The 17,456-nt window shown below is 41.1% G+C and overlaps 1 protein-coding gene across 1 annotated transcript; it reads left to right on the forward strand.

Moving 5' to 3' along the window:
* The first annotated feature begins 1,396 nt into the window (after positions 1-1,396).
* Positions 1,397-12,429, forward strand: LOC311289277 (tripartite motif-containing protein 16-like). Its single transcript, XM_084407117.1, has 6 exons — positions 1,397-2,063; positions 7,514-7,609; positions 7,696-7,929; positions 8,376-8,535; positions 8,689-8,736; positions 11,105-12,429. Exons 1-6 carry the CDS (start codon positions 1,494-1,496, stop codon positions 11,671-11,673), a joined length of 1,677 nt encoding a protein of 558 aa, XP_084263243.1. The 5' UTR covers positions 1,397-1,493; the 3' UTR covers positions 11,674-12,429.
* The last annotated feature ends 5,027 nt before the right edge of the window (positions 12,430-17,456 follow it).

Genomic DNA, 17,456 nt, shown 5'->3' on the forward strand with positions numbered 1-17,456 from the left:
GACCCTATTTACTTTGTTAGCGCATATTACTAGTCTTGTGGTGAAAAATGAATCCGTGCAAGCAGAAAAAAATAGTTTGGCGTCGTAATCTTTAATCAAAGTCTGAAAAGTTACTGATGACGTAGGTTTGGCGGCTTGGTTTGGGAAACGCTTAATCACTCCCCTCAAACCATTAATCTGTTATGAGCAAGAGATGGAGAGGAGGAGCGCTAGAGTAAAACCCTGCAACAATGAAAAATACAGTAGATCAAGATAAAATCAATATTTGTTCCACCTAAATCACTTATTGAACATTGAATCAACATAGAACATTTTAAATCATGTACAGCAGGATTATATGTCAGTTAATTGTCTTTTTAATTTACTCCTTTCAATCAGAAACCATGAAGAGCTGCAATTAATATGGTTTTTAATCGAAAAATCACTAAACAACATCTTTCAGTTTACGTGCAATTGTATTTATTTATTTATTTTAAAAATGGCGTGGTGACTTTAAAACATAAAGAGCTTTTAATACAATTAATCATAGAATATAATAAAATGGATGACTTAAGAGAAACAGCAACAATTAATTCATTGCTTAGCTGGGTCTTCAGGATATGCAGTCAGTTAGTTCACCTCACCACCCAATCAGAGTCCTTCGTTCATCACATCACAGCCCCATAGGTTAAAGTTATGCAGTCTGTACTGAATACTGAAATTATTAATTCACCTCTCGAGTCTTCTCGTCCTCACAAGTTATGGAAAGAACCATCATGACAGAAATTCACAAATTTATAATTTGTAAGAAATTTGTAATGCATCATGCAACTGTATTTATTGCATTTGTTTGTAAGGAAGGTTAGGAATTATTAATTTCTGTATCCAATTCAGATGTCTTTTCACGTGACAAAAGAACGAAAGACTCAGACCCGAAGACGTCGAAGGTGAACCTATGCACGTGTGCTGTCAACGCAAAATTAACGAATCACTCTCTGAGACAACTCGTTGTTCCCGAGTCATTAAAGATTCGTTCAAAATGAAGAATCGTTCATGATCAACCCATCACAAAGTCAGGCTGGGTTGAGTAGGAGTGAGTAAAACGTGATGTTTCTGAGAGTGGTTTAAAAGTGATTTCTTTATGTGTAGAAGGATTTTTTTTCAGCCATGCGCTAATATATATATATATATATATATATATATATATATATATATACACACGTTTTTTTTCCTTACTTTGTTAATATTTAGTGCACACTTTTGGGACTACTGGATCACAAAGACTGTCAAAAAAAAACATTGCACTGAAGTGCTATTGTGACTAAGCCATCATTTTTTTGTACAGGACCGATATTACCATCATGCCTCGTCACACTGCTTTACAGGCACATCTGTTTTGCACACGGCACTCAAACACAGAACCAGGAAACAAGAAACAGTTTCAGTTCAGGGAAAGAGAAACTTAACTGTAGTTGAGCTGTTGTGTGTTTGTATCTCTGTATTCATGCAGTAAAATGGCAGAAGCGAGGTTTTCTCAAGATGAGTTCCTGTGTTCAGTGTGTCTGAATCTCCTGAAGGATCCAGTGACCATTCCCTGTGGACACAGTTACTGTAAGATCTGTATTACAGGCCACTGGGATCAGGAGGATCAGATGAGAGTCTACAGCTGCCCTCAGTGCAGACAGACCTTCAGTCCAAGACCTGCTTTAGCTAAAAACACCATTCTGGCTGAAGTGCTGGAGAAACTAAAGACTAAACTTCCTGCTGACTGTTACGCTGGAGCTGGAGATGTGCAGTGTGACGTCTGTACTGGAAGAAAACGCAAAGCTGTCAAGTCCTGTCTGGGGTGTCTGAACTCTTACTGTCTGAATCACCTTGAACAACATGAGAGTTTCTTTAAAAGAAAGAGACACAATCTGACTGATGCCACTGGACGACTGCAGGAGATGATCTGCCAGAAACACGACAAGCTCCTCGAGGTTTTCTGCCGCACTGATCAGAAGTGTATATGTGTGCTGTGTATGATGGCTGAACATAAAAACCACGACACTGTATCAGCTGCAGCTCAGAGGACAGAGAAACAGGTATGAACTTAAAGAGATCCCATTATGCTTATTTACAGGTTCATAATGTTGTTTACAGGGTCTACTAGAATACATTTACAGCATTTAATGTCTGTTTTCACCCTCTGTCTAAACACTGCTTTAGATTTTTTAAAACCTGCCTTCTGAAAATCGCTGTCTGTCTGATTGGTCAGGCGGTCCAGTCTGTTGTGACTGGTCTACTGCTTAACGTTTGTGTCTGAAATGTAACGCACCTTAAAATAAAGAAAACATAAACGGCGATGCGGAGGTGAAGGAATCAGTAAAGGCGGGCATACACTGTGCGATGTCTGTGCGGTTTCAGCAAGGAACCTACTCACACTGAACGAGTAGATCGCATTCGATGTAAAGCCAAAGCTCAGGATTTATGTGCTCACACTATACGGTCTGAACGTCGAGCTGCGACTTCACTGCTCACACTATACGTGTGAAATATGCGCGAATCAGCGCGATAAAATCCTGTGCCGGGTTGCGCCTATAGACGATATCATGTATCCAGAGATATTGTCAAAACAAGCATCAGCTATCAATATCAAGATGATTTAGCATTTCCAATTTATGTATTAAATTATTATTAGTATTATTGTATTATTATTATTATTATTAGGGAAGGCCTAGGCTACTTTTATTATTAAAGTGATAGGCTATTATAATTAAATTGCCACGCAACAATTTCATAGCGCATCACCGCATAACCAACGCGCTGTGAGGATAATAAAATATTACATAGAAGCTTACTTCTCCTCATTGAAAATTGTCTAAAACATTTAGGTCGATTACAATGAATTATATACATATAATGAATTATTAACAGTCTATGTCCGACCACTGCAATAATTCATCAATGAAAATTAAAAACAGCTTTATTTCAAAAACATTTTTTAACAATAAAAAAGTGTAGCCTACATCGCAGGTGGCTTGGAAGAAGTGGGTAATGGTTAATCCATTTTGCAACAGTAATTTGTAGCTTTGAACTACAGAGCTTAAATAGGCCTATCTCCCTTTTCTTTTCTTTTTTTTTTCTTTTTTTTTTGTTGTTGCTGCAGATGAAACTGTTTTCGCGCAGGCGCAGTGAGGGAAAAACACTGAGTTTAGGGCAATCGGTTCGTGGCTCTGCTTCAACTGTGCGATATAGTCACGAGGAGCGACCAAAATTTCTAACATGCCAGAAATTCATCCGACCATCCAATTGCCGGTCGTGAGAGGTTAATCGCCTCTCGTTTCCCCCTGTACACTGCACGAACACTGCACGACAAACGACGCACGACAAAGCTGAAAATCGGCCCGACCCGAAAAAGAGTCGCACGAGTCAGAATTCGGCTCAAAATCGGACGAAAATCGCACAGTGTATGCCCGCCTTAACGGTTTTTGGCACGGGCGAACCTGGCAAACGCCCGGGGCGGCATTTTTTGGGGGGTGGCACCTCCGGCACGAGCAGTAAAAAAAAAAAAAAATCTGCTTGCTGAGAAGATGCCGTGCACAGAAGCTGTTTGACAGGAGAGGGGAGGAGGCGCGGGGGCGGATGACAGTTCCCTTTTAAACCAGTAGGTCAGTAGTAAAAAAATATATATTTTCATCATTTACTCATGTTATTCAAAACTGGTATGACTTCTTTTTTTCTGAGGAACACAGAAGAAGGTCTCATCTGTCCATATATTGAAAGTCAATAGGGTCCAAAAGTTTCAATCTTAAAAAAGGACATTAAAGTAGCATAAAATAAATAATTTAAGTTCTAAAGTGATAAGAATAGGCTTATTCGACTTCATGTAGTGCTGCGCAGACCGATTGCCAACTGACTTGAAGCAGTGCATGCTGGTTAGAAATTTTGTCTGACTTAAGACAGTTGCGACGGCATCAAAGATTCAAGAGCAGCTGGTTGATTCATTTTGCACAGCTTCTCCAGAGCGACTGCACGAGCTCTGATGACGACACAGCTGTTCCACAATGACATTATTCTCACCCCTTCAGTTCCACTAATGCTCACAAATCTGGTTTTTATAACAGTAAAAGCTCTTTTTATATGTTATATTGTGTCATGTTTGTCAAAATAAAATTGATTAAATAACATAAACCCCACTACATAGGTATTTAAATTACCACCTGCGCTCCGTACCGGTCTCGTATCTCATGGAGGAGCTACGGAAGCATAAAAAGACGACAGTGAAGAACGAGAGAGGACCAGGCCTGGACTTTTACATTATGTGTGTTATGTGCTGCAGTTGTTCATTGAACGTTCCCTTCCCATAACAACTGACCTTGTTACACTGGTGCCGAAACCCAGAAGGAAGAAGGAACGCGCTGTCAAAGAGCCACCACCGCTGTGGGGAATCCGCGGTGTCATCGAGCATAGCTGAGCGGAGTCTTGTTTTGGAATTAAAGTTTTTTAAATGTTCGCCGGTTCCCGCCTCCTCCTTCCCATAACATCAAACCTTGTTACATTGACAAATATTGCATTTATTTTACTTCAGCTGTGATAAAGTATGCAAACACAGCGTCACTATGGGAAGCAGAAAGTGTCCGACTTGACGTTTGTTTTCAGTCTTCACAATATCTTCTTTTGTTTTCTGCAAGAGAAAATCAGTTTGGAAAGACATGAGGAGGAGTACACAATGAAAGAATTTACATTTCAGTGTAGCAAATTAGCTCAAAATAAATATTAATAATAAATCATAACTTGTAATAATTAATTATGAATATTTGGATCAGTTACTAGAATTAATTTAATGTAGTAAAATGAATATTACAATCAATCAACCTGTTTGTCCCGTGAACACTTAGTGTTAATTGTTTATTAAATCTTAGAAATGTTCATTTCTGGAAGAGGGAAACGTCTTTCTTCCTGTGAAGTACTACTAAGAGCCTGTAGTCAAAATCTAAGTCCTAAAATAAACTCTGTTGCAAGCAGAGAATCAGAACCAAATACGTATAGTGCACAAGTTTTATTAACTAATTCGCAAACATAACTAATCTAAACACACAACTAGGGTTGGGTATTGGCAAGGGCCTCACGATACGATACGTATCACGATACATGGGTCACGATACGATATATCACGATACGATACAATACATATTGCGATATATTGCAATACTTTTTTTTTTTTTTTTTTTAAATGTAAAAATAAAATAAAAATAGAGCTGAATATACAACTTGTTTTGTACCACCTGGGGTATTCTGGTATGTGTATCACATTATATTGATAACTCAGCAGACAAAAACTTAAATTCCAATTTATTCGCAAAAGGTATTTGCATTGTGTCGAGTGTGTCTGCGTGCACGAGCGACAGTACGCGAGAGACGGAGTGTGTCTGCGTGCGAGAGAGACTGAGAGTGCCCCAGCATTAGTAGCCTAATTGGTACATAATATTATATACTATAAGAGGCATGGAAGTTCGATTAATGGACAGCAATAATCAGTACTACAAACATCTTGTTTTGAACTATTGTTTATAATAATTTAATTGTTGTTTTTATTTATATTGTTGTCCATTAATTGAACGTCCATGCCTCTTATATAATAATTATATATAATATTACTATGTACCAAATAAGCCTACTAATGCTCGGACACCATGACTTGCACTGACAACATCCCGATGTTGGTGAATAAAATTCAGAATCATTGTTATTTGACGCGGTTGTGGTACAGTGTCAGTGATTAGTTATGGAATATTACTACATACATTCAATCTTATTTAATCCTCCATATGGAAGTTTATGTGCTCGAATTATCTATATTTATTAAACTATAGTTCAAAACAAGATGTTTGTACTGATTATTGTTGTCCATTAATCGAACTTCCATGCCTCTTATATAGTAATTATATTACCATATTTGTACCAATACTAATGCTCGGAAACCCTCGGTTTCTCTCGCGCGCAGACACACTCGGTTTCTCTCGCGCGCAGACACACTCGGTCTCTCTCGCGCGCTCACACCCTCGGTTTCTCTCGCGCGCAGACACACTCGGTCTCTCTCGCGCGCTCACACCCTCGGTCTCTCTCGCGCGCAGTTCACTTCGCTTTTGTCCAGTCCGGCGCCTCATACAACTGGACAGCGAGTCAGCGACAACTACAGCAGCGGCGGAGGCTGTTTGACGCACACAGAGGGATTTGATGTTTTTTTTTTTATATCGATACTAGAGGTTGAAATATCGATACACTATCGTGAAAAAAAAATATCGCGATAGTTAGCTGTATCGATATTTTTGCACAGCCCTACACACAACATACAATCACATTTACCTGGGTAAAATGGTAAGTGACAGAATGAAACCGGAAGCAGGAAATGGAACTATGGGAAATATCCATCTAACTATGAATTAGAACCATCAGCTTATTATTTTCAGAGCACCTCATTAAATGTATACTTGCATGGCCTTTGCAGTGAAAGCATTTCGTGAAGTTCCTGAAGAAGGATTGTGATGGTTCCATGAGTCTCAATCGATTTTTTCTGCGTTGAATGAAGAAATGGTGATGAACTTGCATGGTTTGTGGCCTGCCAGCCCTGGGCCGGAGAGGACACGCAGAGCAACCAGGAGAAGGGAGGAAGTTGGAAGAGTTGATGGTTGGATTTGCGATGAACTTCTTCTGCACTGAATGAAGAAATTGTGCCGAACTCCTGATGTTGTCCTTGATTCTTTTGTGGTTGAGAAGGTCCTCTCTCTCCTGAATAAGCACATGGCTGGTTGTGGGTCAAGGCCTGCTGCCCTGGGGCCTGGTGCGGCCCCGCAGGACAGCTATGCGAACGTACCGAGAAGGAAATTTAAAGCCTGAGAAAGGTCCCACCTCTCAGGGTTGGCTCGACCAATAAGAAAGGTGGAATATCCAAGTCGGAAATTCTTCTGTTGGGAGGATTTATGACTCAGTCTCAAGTGTGGTTAGTGCATTCTATGATGAGGTGATGTACATTAAAGTGTGAGTCATTAAATGAGGATTAATTAGATAGGAGACACGATATAGGTGGAGTTATACTACAACTAGTAGTTCTCTTAAAAAGCATGCATAAAATAAATATAAATGCAAGAGACAGTATACAAGACATACAATTATCAGACACAATGTTAATTTATAGATCAGTTTGTCTATAACTGAATGCAGGAAAGTCTGTTTTAAGGGCTGTAGGTCTTTCCTATGGCCTCAGTCTTGACCACATTTTTAACAGCAATAAAACCATCTTATCTGATGGTCGCCCTGGTGACTAAGGCCTTTTCTGCTCTCTTGCCTTTTTTGGTGGGATATTTCTTTGCAGAGGACAAATTCAAAGTATGGGTTACCAAACTTGGCCTTCACATGTCACTTCACTTCACTTTTTTCACTTACCACGTAAGATCTTTAACCCCTCAGTCTCACCACTTCACCGATATTGGATTCATATCTGTTTACCTGATGATTAATGTGATGTTTCTGCTGTCATTGGTTTGTCCTTTAGCACCAGTTGAAGGAGACGCAGAGGTTGTTCCAGCAGAGGATCCAGCAGAGAGAGAAAGATCTTCAGCAGCTGAGAAAGGCTGTCGCGTCTCATAAGGTGAGTCTGGAGAAGAAGAGAAGTTTGAGAAGTCTCAGTCAGGACTCACTGAAGCTCACTGTGTGATTGTGATGTGTGTGTAACAGCGCTCTGCACAGACAGCAGTGAAGGACAGTGAGAGGATCTTTACTGAGCTCATCCGCTCCATTGAGAGAAGCCGCTCTGAGGCGACACAGCGGATCAGAGATCAGGAAAAGACTGCAGTGAGTCGAGCTGAAGAACGATTGGAGCGACTGGAGCAGGAGATCAATGATCTGAGGAGGAGAGACGCTGAGCTGGAGCAGCTTTCACACACACAGGATCACATCTATTTCCTACAGGTAACAGAGATCTAGAAGAACAGGATCATAGTGGACTTGAGCAACAGACTCACAGAGTTGATCTGTGTGTTCGGTTATTATATCATCATCAGTCAGACTCAAACTCAATCTCTTAGGAAACAACAATGTGAAATACATGAACTTGATGGTGCCAGCTTCAACTCTGCCATGTGACTCCATTGATGGACTTGATCTGTTACATTTATGTTATTGCCAGTTGTTTGGTCATCCTAGAGTTTTCCTAAAAAGTTCACATATAGTGTAAGTGTCAAACACAATAACTTAGCTCTAACATGTTATAATGAATATGAGAAGAATGAAGCTGATGCTGTGAAAGAGCTGGTTTGAGAGTTACTAAAGATCAACAAGAGCCACACAAATCTGACAGTAGTGCAGGTTATTGATGAAGTGTGGAGGTGATGAGCTCTAATTTCTGTTTTCTGTAGAGTTTCCAGTCTCTCTCAGCTCCTCCTGAATCTACAGACGTAAATGACAATCCCTTCAGTTCTCTCTCTTCTTTTGATGGTGTGAGAGAATCTGTCCATCAGCTGAAAGACAAACTGGAGGATTTCTGCAAAGAGGAGCTGAAGAAGATCTCTGACAGAGGTAAAGTCCTGGAGATTCATCAGCTCTCAGAAATGATCCTCCATCATCTCATATCATGTAGAAGATCATATTAGAAATGTCTTAGGAACAGATGCAGGGATAATTTTCTCTTGACATGATAATCACACTCTTCATGTCTGTTGATTTCCACAGTCACTTTCACCAACATTGTTCCCAGGACCAGGAACGACTTCCTACAATGTAAGTCACTAAGAAAACAAGCAGAAAATCTGAGTGAGTTCTGAGTGAGTTCATGTTTTTTCTGTAGAGGGTGAAAGAAAACATGACAGAAGATATTTAGAGTTGATGATGTAAATTTGCGTTTGTCAACGGAGAACATCGGGGAGCAATGTTTTCAAAATGGGGTGTTCTAACAAAAAAAAATGGTCTGAAACATTCTAACATTCCACACAACATGAACATTCCAAATGCATTTGTCCATAGCGTAATTGAGTGAGTCAGAAATAGAACGTAGCGCGTTCAGTGTAGACAGAATCACTGATTATAATGGGTTCTGTGTTCTTTTACTGTCTGTGATTTGGCGTCCAGTGTAGATAGTGTCCAACCCCAATGCCTTTCTTCCCAGACGTGCATGAGGAGGTCACGAGGTCCTGGAAGGCACCCTTGGCCTGTCCTCCTCTCGACCAGGCGGTTGCCAAAGGGTACACTGGGGTTCCCCAGGTGGAGCGTTCTGTCGCGATACAACTTTGTTCGCAGAGCGCTTCCTCCCGTGGTGACCCAAAGCACCCCTCCAAAGCCTGTAGGTTTTCGTCTGGTGGTGAAATCCTTTAGAGCTGTGGAGCAGGCAGCCGCCTCCTTGCATGCCATGGCCACTCTGCAGGTCTACCAGGCCCAGATGCTCAGGGACATGCACGAGGGGAGGACTGACCCAGGGCTCTTTGATGAGCTCGCTCACCGGGCGACGAAAGTGGCCGCACGCTCCCTGGGTCAGGTGATGTCCACTAATGTGGTCCAGGAGAGACACCTGTGGCTCAACCTGGCTGATATGAGGGATGCAGAGTGGGATGCCCCTATCCCAGGCTGGCCTCTTCGGCAGCGCGGTCGAGGACTTTGCCCAACAGTTCTCGACCGCCCAGAAGCAGACTGAGGCAATAAAACATATTCTGACCTGACGGCTCGCTGCTGCCTCCATCCTGCCGTCAGTACAGAGTCCTCAGCCTGCTCGCCGCCGAGGGCGCCCTCCCGTGGCTCCCGCATGGCCCCAACAGCAGCCTTCACCCGGGCTGCATCGTGGATGAAGCTGCAGGAAGGCGCCCCAGCCCCACTAAACGCCAGGCTAAGCAGTGCTTCTGAGACAGACTGCTCAGAGATGGCACTCATTTCTTTCCAGGAGGTGGTAGCAGGGCCACTCCTTCCCCCGGTGGAGGGCCGGGGAGAATCTTTTGTTCTCCACTCCCTCGTCCATGGGCGGGCAACACCCTAATGTGGTTAAAGAAAGAATTGACACACCCATCTCTGAGCCCCCAGAGGTCCCGGATGATAGTGTGCGCCGCTCACGAGCCTCGCCACACTCGTCCCCCTCTGTCGCCAGAGCACGCCCCCGTAGAACGCTGGTCCTTCCCTGGCCTCCTCTGGCAGGACGCGGCTAATGACCGCCATCTTGCTTTGGTGTCAAAAAAACATCTTCCATTGTCCAAGACCATTGCTTCATGTTCCATGAAGATATTTTGTAATTTTCCTACCATAAACATATAAAAAAATTATTTATGTGAGTGGATGCAGCAAAATGGGATCCATTAATGCGCGATTAATGGACAACTTTATAGGCAATTTTCTCAATGTTGAGATTTTTTTGCACCCTCAGATTGCAGATTTTCAAATAGTTGTATCTCCGCCAAAATATTGTCCTATCCTAAGAAACCATACATTAATGGAAAGCTTATTTATTCAGCAATTTCAAATAATTTACCCTTGTGACTGGTTTTGTGGCCCAGGGTCACGTATAGTCAAAACTCAACTCCAAAATGTTTCTTTTTCGAAGTGTACAGTATCTATATCTAACACACAGTATACAAGGACTCTAATAACAGTGATAATCATAAAACAGAGCAACAAGCAGCAGCAATCGAGCAAACAGCAGAGTGAGCAAAAAGCTGGCGACACAGAGGAGATGCAGGTGTTTAAACAGGGGAACGTGACGTGAACTGGGGCGTCATCTTCCCTGGTGAAGAATGACAGGCTGTGGCTCCAATGAAAGCTGAAACACATAAAACAGTCTAACCACACATACACATATACAACATGCATTCCTCTGTATAGCGTACGTAACAAAGGTTTTTAATGTTTATGAAAGAACTCTCTTCTGCTCACTAAGGCTGGATTTATTTATTATCCAAAATACAGTAAAAACAGGAATATTGTGAAATATCCCTTGATTTTAAAATGTAAAATAAAAAAGGTGGAATGTGTGGAGGTGTTTTTCATCTGGAATTTTTTATCAGCAGAAGATTTAAATATGAAATGAAAAATACAAATGTGGGTTATTTTTATTGGAAAATATTTTAAATATTTCATAATTCCTGATTCTAATGTGTTTTCTCTCCATCAGATTCTCATCAGTTCACTCTGGATACGAACACAGTGAATAAACTCCTCTGTCTGTCTGAGAGGAACAGAGTGATTTCTAACACTGGCACAGAGCAGTCGTATCCTGATCATCCAGACAGATTTGATGATGTGTGGCAGGTGTTGTGTAGAGAGAGTGTGTGTGGACGCTGTTACTGGGAGATTGAGTGGGGTGGGAGATGTGTGTGTATATCAGTGTCATATAAGAGCATCAGCAGGAAGGGACGAAGTAATGAGTGTCGGTTTGGATATAATGATCAGTCCTGGAGTTTGTTCTGCTCTTCCTCCAGTTACTCATTCAAGCACAATAACATAAAGACTAAACTCCCTGGAAAGCCCATCAGCAGTGGAAAAGGAGTGTGTATGGATCACAGGAGAATAGGAGTGTATGTGGATCACAGTGCAGGAACTCTGTCCTTCTACAGCGTCTCTGACACACTGAGCCTCATACACACAGTCCAGACCACATTTACTCACACACTCTATCCTGGCTTTAGTGTTTATCCTGGATTGTTATCTCTTTATAATATACCATCAGTGAAACTCTGTTGATGAATGAGAACAGACTGTAGAGATTCTACCCATAATGCTTTGAGCTGCATGATAAATCAGTAACAGTGAGATGTTATAGAGTCTCTTACTTTCTCTTCATTACATTAATAACACAGCTGAACTTCTGTCAGTGAAATAACATGTCATAATAAATGTGTGTAATGAATCCTCAAACAGACCGTAAGATCAGTGTGTGTTTGTGAGTCATGATGAGTGACGTATCTGTGCGTACGTTTCAACTGAAATTATCACACACAGGATTCATTAAAAATTTGTTTTTCAATAAAAAAAAAATTTGTGTGTGTGTGTGTGTGTGTGGGGGGGGGGGGGGTATTTAACCCTCTGATTATCTTCATTTGGGACGACAATAGTAGGCCTAGCTATATTATAGTCTTGTTATATTAATTAGATAAGATTATTTGGATTGCTCTGGATTTTTGGATCTGGACTGGATTGCTTTTTCATTCGGATTGCCCTTTTGGATTTGTTTGCTTTTTGTGACCTCCTGGTAATGGAGCCAGCAAGAAAGAGGAAATCCTCCCCTGTCTGGGCTCAACAGAAGCATCAGTGTCCTCATTTATATCAGCTGGCACTGGCATTTTTATGTTCCCCTGCATCCTCTGTTCCTTGTGAAAGGATCTTTTTTCCAAGGCTGGAGAGATTTTGTCCGAGAAGAGGAATCGTCTAAACCTCAACACACTTGAAATAATTATTTTTCTCAATAAAAATCTATTGTAATCCTTCCTTCCTGCACTCAACACAGTGTCACTGTTGTTGTTCTGTCATGATTCTGCCATCTAGTCCTTGTCGTTCTTTAATTCTTGACAGACCCATGTTTTCTGTGGAAGCACATGGCCTTTTGTTTGGGCCATGTGCTTGTGTTGTCTCGTTCTCTTGCCCCGCCCCCTTGTTATCCTCGTTTTGTCATTATTGCTTTACCGGTGTCACCTGTTGAACCTGTTTATCATTAGTCTCTCTATTTACTCCCCTTGTGTTTGCTGTCTTGTGCCTGTTCATTGTGATTCTCAGTGTGTGTATCCTGTGATACATTACCTGTGTGTAGACCTTCCCGTGAGTACCTTGTGAAGAACTGTCTTGTAAAGTCCTGATCTTGTTAGATATTTGTCTAGTTATCTGTCAAGTCTTAGGGTGTATTCACACCAGGAAAGTCCGATAGGTCAATTGCTTTGGTCCGGACCAAAGCTTTTTGGTACGGTTCGCTTTCACACTGCTCTTTTTGCAAGTGAACCAAAATTTGTAAACAAAACCACACGTGTGGTAAGGTCATCCATTCATTGGACAGGAATTCTCAAGTAGGGAAAAGCAGGAAGTGCAAAAACAGGCTCAACATGAAGATATTTCGTAATGCAATATTTATTCTTTTACTGATTTGGTGTTATTCTCTACAAACGCAATATGAAGAAACTAATGAGCATCATATGACACAGTGTCATCTATACGATGTTGTAATTAGGATTTTGAGACGACGACGATCTGCTGCAAGACAGTTCCGGCTGAGAGAACATGCTCTTAAACCATTTAAGCGCGGTAAGACAAAAGAGAACGCTCTGTCTGTTAATGTCCTGATGCACACACGACGCGCAGAAAGACACGCAACAGTATCGCGTGCACAGACCTCGCGCTGGAATCGAATTCTCTTTCACGCTTGAACGAACAATAACACACACCATTATGCCAAAATGTCCGTTTTGTTAAGTATCCTCATAAGAGCAGTCAAATAAAAAGGCGCAGTTTTCTGCAGTTGGGTCGGTTCATGTTCACACCATAAACGAACCCTACCAGAGTTCGTTTGGAACCGTACCGAGACCACCTCTTTAGCTGGGTCTCGGTTCGGTTGTTTGGTCCGCACCCGAGTGCGATTGCTGTATTCACACCTGCCCAAAAGATCCGCACCAAGGGGGGGAACGAACTTGAGTTCAATTCAATCGAACCAAACAAGGCAGGTGTGAATACACCCTTAGTCTAGCGTAGTTAGTCTTTGTTTTTGCCCACCAGCCTTGTTTTCCGTGTTTTGTCTGAATAAAACTGTTAATTGCATACTGTCTGCTCTGGTTCAGAATGAATTAATTTGTCTGCTATTTCTTTGCACATTAGCTAGGTGTCACTAGTGAGCAATGCTGAATGAAGCTTTGAGTAATGAAACTTTAACTGAAGCAATGGGCTGCAAGGTCTCAGTGGTTCAGGAAGCCTCATTTTGCCATCACTAACCGGAGCACAGAAAACAGGAGAATCTGAGACACTGGACAGAGACCAAACAGTAAGCACAAGACCAAACCAACAAGGAATGAACAAACACTGACTCAATATATAGCAAAGGCTGATGAGCCGCAGCTGAAGCTGATTGCTTATCAGCGATCAAGGTTGCCAGCAACACAGGTGACACACAAACACACACACATAATTCACACACAAACACACACACATAATTCACAGAAGACAAGAAAGAATCTACAGACCTGCGAACCGTGACAAATAGGTTTACTTAAAAAAACATCCTCCTACAATCAGTCCAGATTAATCATTACTGTAAATGTCCAGATTTGTTGGTCATCATGTAGTGTTTCGTAAGAGTGTTGTGGAAAATAATGTCAGTGTTTTCTTTCTAAATCTATTGTTTAGACGGTATTGATTATGAAAAAGTAAAAGCCGCTTTACGACACAATTCTAATACTTCATACGAAGGCTTTTGTCGAAACGCCTCAATACTAAATTCCAGTATTTTATATCCCTTTCCCCGATACTCAAGATAAAACTGCCAATAAAACGCCTGCACCAGCAAAATGAGAGAAAAAGACGTATACATACAATAGGACGAACTTGTTACCATAACATGTCACAATCCATTACGATAGGACGAGACCTCATTTGTTACGACCTGTTCAATAAAGAAAGGGCTTGACGTGAACTTTTCCAGTTGGTAAAAAGGAAACCAGCCCCAGCCGACAGATCACCAAAGACACAAATCTTTGTTCCACAAAAAATATAATTTATTAAGGTGGGAAAAAAAAGTAATTAAATTAAGGAGCCATGGCTTCAGGATGCCCCAACGCCAAAATAGAAAAACAAAATAGACTAATAAATAAAACATGTATAAATTTACCTATGGCTAAGCCACGCCCCCTCCACTCGGACAAACAGTCAACATTCGGTGACAGGCGCTATGGCATCCGTCACAGTAGGAGACATTTCACAGGAGGCAATTAATGATTTTTGGAGACAGAAAGATTATATATCATCTCGAAGTCACCAAAAGGGCCTTAACTATGCGTTTGAGGGTTATATTAATCATTTTATTGTTGAGAAGGTCGATGAAAAGCTTCAGCTCCAGGCAAAAATGTACAGGTCACAGTGTAAACGTGATAAACCGCATCTCGTTGCCATCACCATCTCAGACAACATGATAGAGGATCAGCATTGTTCATGCACTGCAAGTGTGATTTACTTTCAATTTATTAATGTATTATTATTACTTTCAATTTATTAATCTAACTTGACGTGACTTGTACAATATTTTATGGTAATTGCTACTAGCTTATTTTTTATCTAAACCTATCTTAAAGCTCTGTATTAGCATAGCTAGATTTTTCTTCTGCTAAAGCAGCGTTTTGTAATATACTAGGCTTTGCTAAACATTTGTTAAAAGTAACAAGTTCCATGTCATTGATCTGACACATCATTGGGATTGAATCCATAGGGAACCGGGTTACTGCTCCAATATTATTGGTCTGTTCACTATGTTGAACGGCTGCGGGGGAGAGATCAGCTGTCCTGTACAAGTCAGGCCCAGCAGGTAAGCAGATCACGAGCACCCCAACCTATCACATCTGTCATTGTTGCCAAAGCAAAGGCTAAACGGATAAAGAAGCCAGTCATCTGCTCCTACAACCCAAACAGGTAATCATAGGATGAGGTCATGTGCAGTACACAGTGGTGGGCAAAGTACTTATTCTGCAGTTAAACAGTCTGTGTGTTTTATTTTCATTCTCTTCATGAACTCAGAGAAACAGCATGTTTTTATCTTTGTGATGCTGCATTTACTGTACAATATCCAAGTATGACTAACATTGTGAGGTGACTATGAAGCTCATGGTTTGCAATTCATTACCTAAAACAACCTTGCTGCCTTTTTTAGGAAAGAGTCAGGTGTGAGAGCAGAAGTATATGATGTCATAAAAAACATGACCGGGGCCCCAATAAGTTACCTAGTCAATCAGACAGCTGCTAGGGTGACAGTACAGGGAAAGGAACGTCTAATCGGATGTGGTTTGAGTTACCAGGTAAATAATACACTAACACACTGCACAGTATTTGGAGGAAAGATGGTTCAAATATTAATATCTACATAAGTAGACTATGACAGCTAACAGTTGATCAATTTATTTTTATTTACATTTGAAAACATTCAAGCAATGTGCATTCCTCTACATCATTTACATACCTCCCCCACAGGTCATGTGCAACACTTACAGCTAATCACAGTAGATTATCAACAAATACAACTATTCCAGTCACAAAAAAATCTTTACACATATATATACACACATACAATACAATTATTTCAGATGAGCCATCTTTTTGACATTTTAAATCCCTTGCTCAAAACAGAGAAATACAGGATAACTAGCCTATAATATGTGAGGCTGAAAATTTGAGAGCATGCTTACAACATGCCCAACCTGATGTTGGGTATTCTCCCTGATACAATTTAGAAATTTCTTTATTTTGGCAATAGCTCTCTCCACATGAACTCTGTGAGCAGCTCTTTTTTGTTTTGTGTACATCAGCGGCAGACATCTGTTTGTTTGACTGAGCAAAAGGGGGGATATTTACTCTCAGTCCAATTTCTTCCAATTCTTTCTCAATGAGAAATCCTTTGTCAACCATTACACCATCACCTTTGTTGAGGTAGCTATGAGACATGAGTGTTTTCAGCAACTCTAGGAATTTGCTTTTCTGAACAATTTCCTTGTCAGACAATGATCCAGTAAAAAGAGTCGATGTAAACATGATAGTGCCACGTGGATCACATGCAATCAGTGATTTCAGAGTGTTGGTTGACTTGTAGCTTGAGAAACTTTGACTTTGCAGTACTAACAAACTTGGCCTCTCAATCTTTACTTCTGTGCACTCAAGTATTGCTAGAGTTGTTCCAAAGTTGATCTTATATTTATCTGGCATTTGGGAGATGATGGTGTCTCAATGTGGCCATTCAGGTAATTCATCAAGTACATCAAACATGTAATCGAGCCAGGAGTTGAAAAGAGTGCATGCGCTTCGTTCTGGTATCTGAAATCTGTAAGCCAGATCCTTTAAGTCTACATTTTGGCGCAACTTCATGAGAACCAGCAAAAGTTGGTGACGTAGTGGCATTTTATTTAATTCTCAATCAACCCTCTTATATGTTAATGGGACAAAGCTTTGTGGAGCTGTATAAGTATTTGGCACAGCAAACACAGAGCACAAGTTGTTAAACTGATCGTAACTGAAGCCAGTGCAGGAGTTCTGGTGTCAGTGTTGTTAAGAGTCTGATTTTTTTTTAAATCTTCAATTTCAGCATCCTTCTGAGCCAGCATAGTCCTTAATGTCAGCAGCTCTTGCTCCACGTCCCCTGAGGGCAGCTCCAGTGGTGGATGCTGGTCCAGATTTTCTGGCACTTCCCCTGGCTGCTGTTGCACGGGTGGTTGCTCATCCTCTAGCGCAGGGAACGACAACTGGTGGCCCACCAGCAATATTTTCTGGCCTGCCGGATTATTTTGGAAGTC

Source organism: Rutilus rutilus, assembly GCF_951802725.1.
Source record: "Rutilus rutilus genome assembly, chromosome: 4".
NCBI lineage: Eukaryota > Metazoa > Chordata > Actinopteri > Cypriniformes > Leuciscidae > Rutilus > Rutilus rutilus.

Excerpts from the sequence above, each read along its gene's own strand:
- LOC311289277 (XM_084407117.1), top strand. The coding sequence starts at position 1,494 with ATGGCAGAAGCGAGGTTTTCTCAAGATGAGTTCCTGTGTTCAGTGTGT. Across the intron at positions 7,930-8,375 it reads ATCACATCTATTTCCTACAG|AGTTTCCAGTCTCTCTCAGC; the intron begins GTAACAGAGATC and ends TGTTTTCTGTAG. Across the intron at positions 8,737-11,104 it reads CAGGAACGACTTCCTACAAT|ATTCTCATCAGTTCACTCTG; the intron begins GTAAGTCACTAA and ends TCTCTCCATCAG.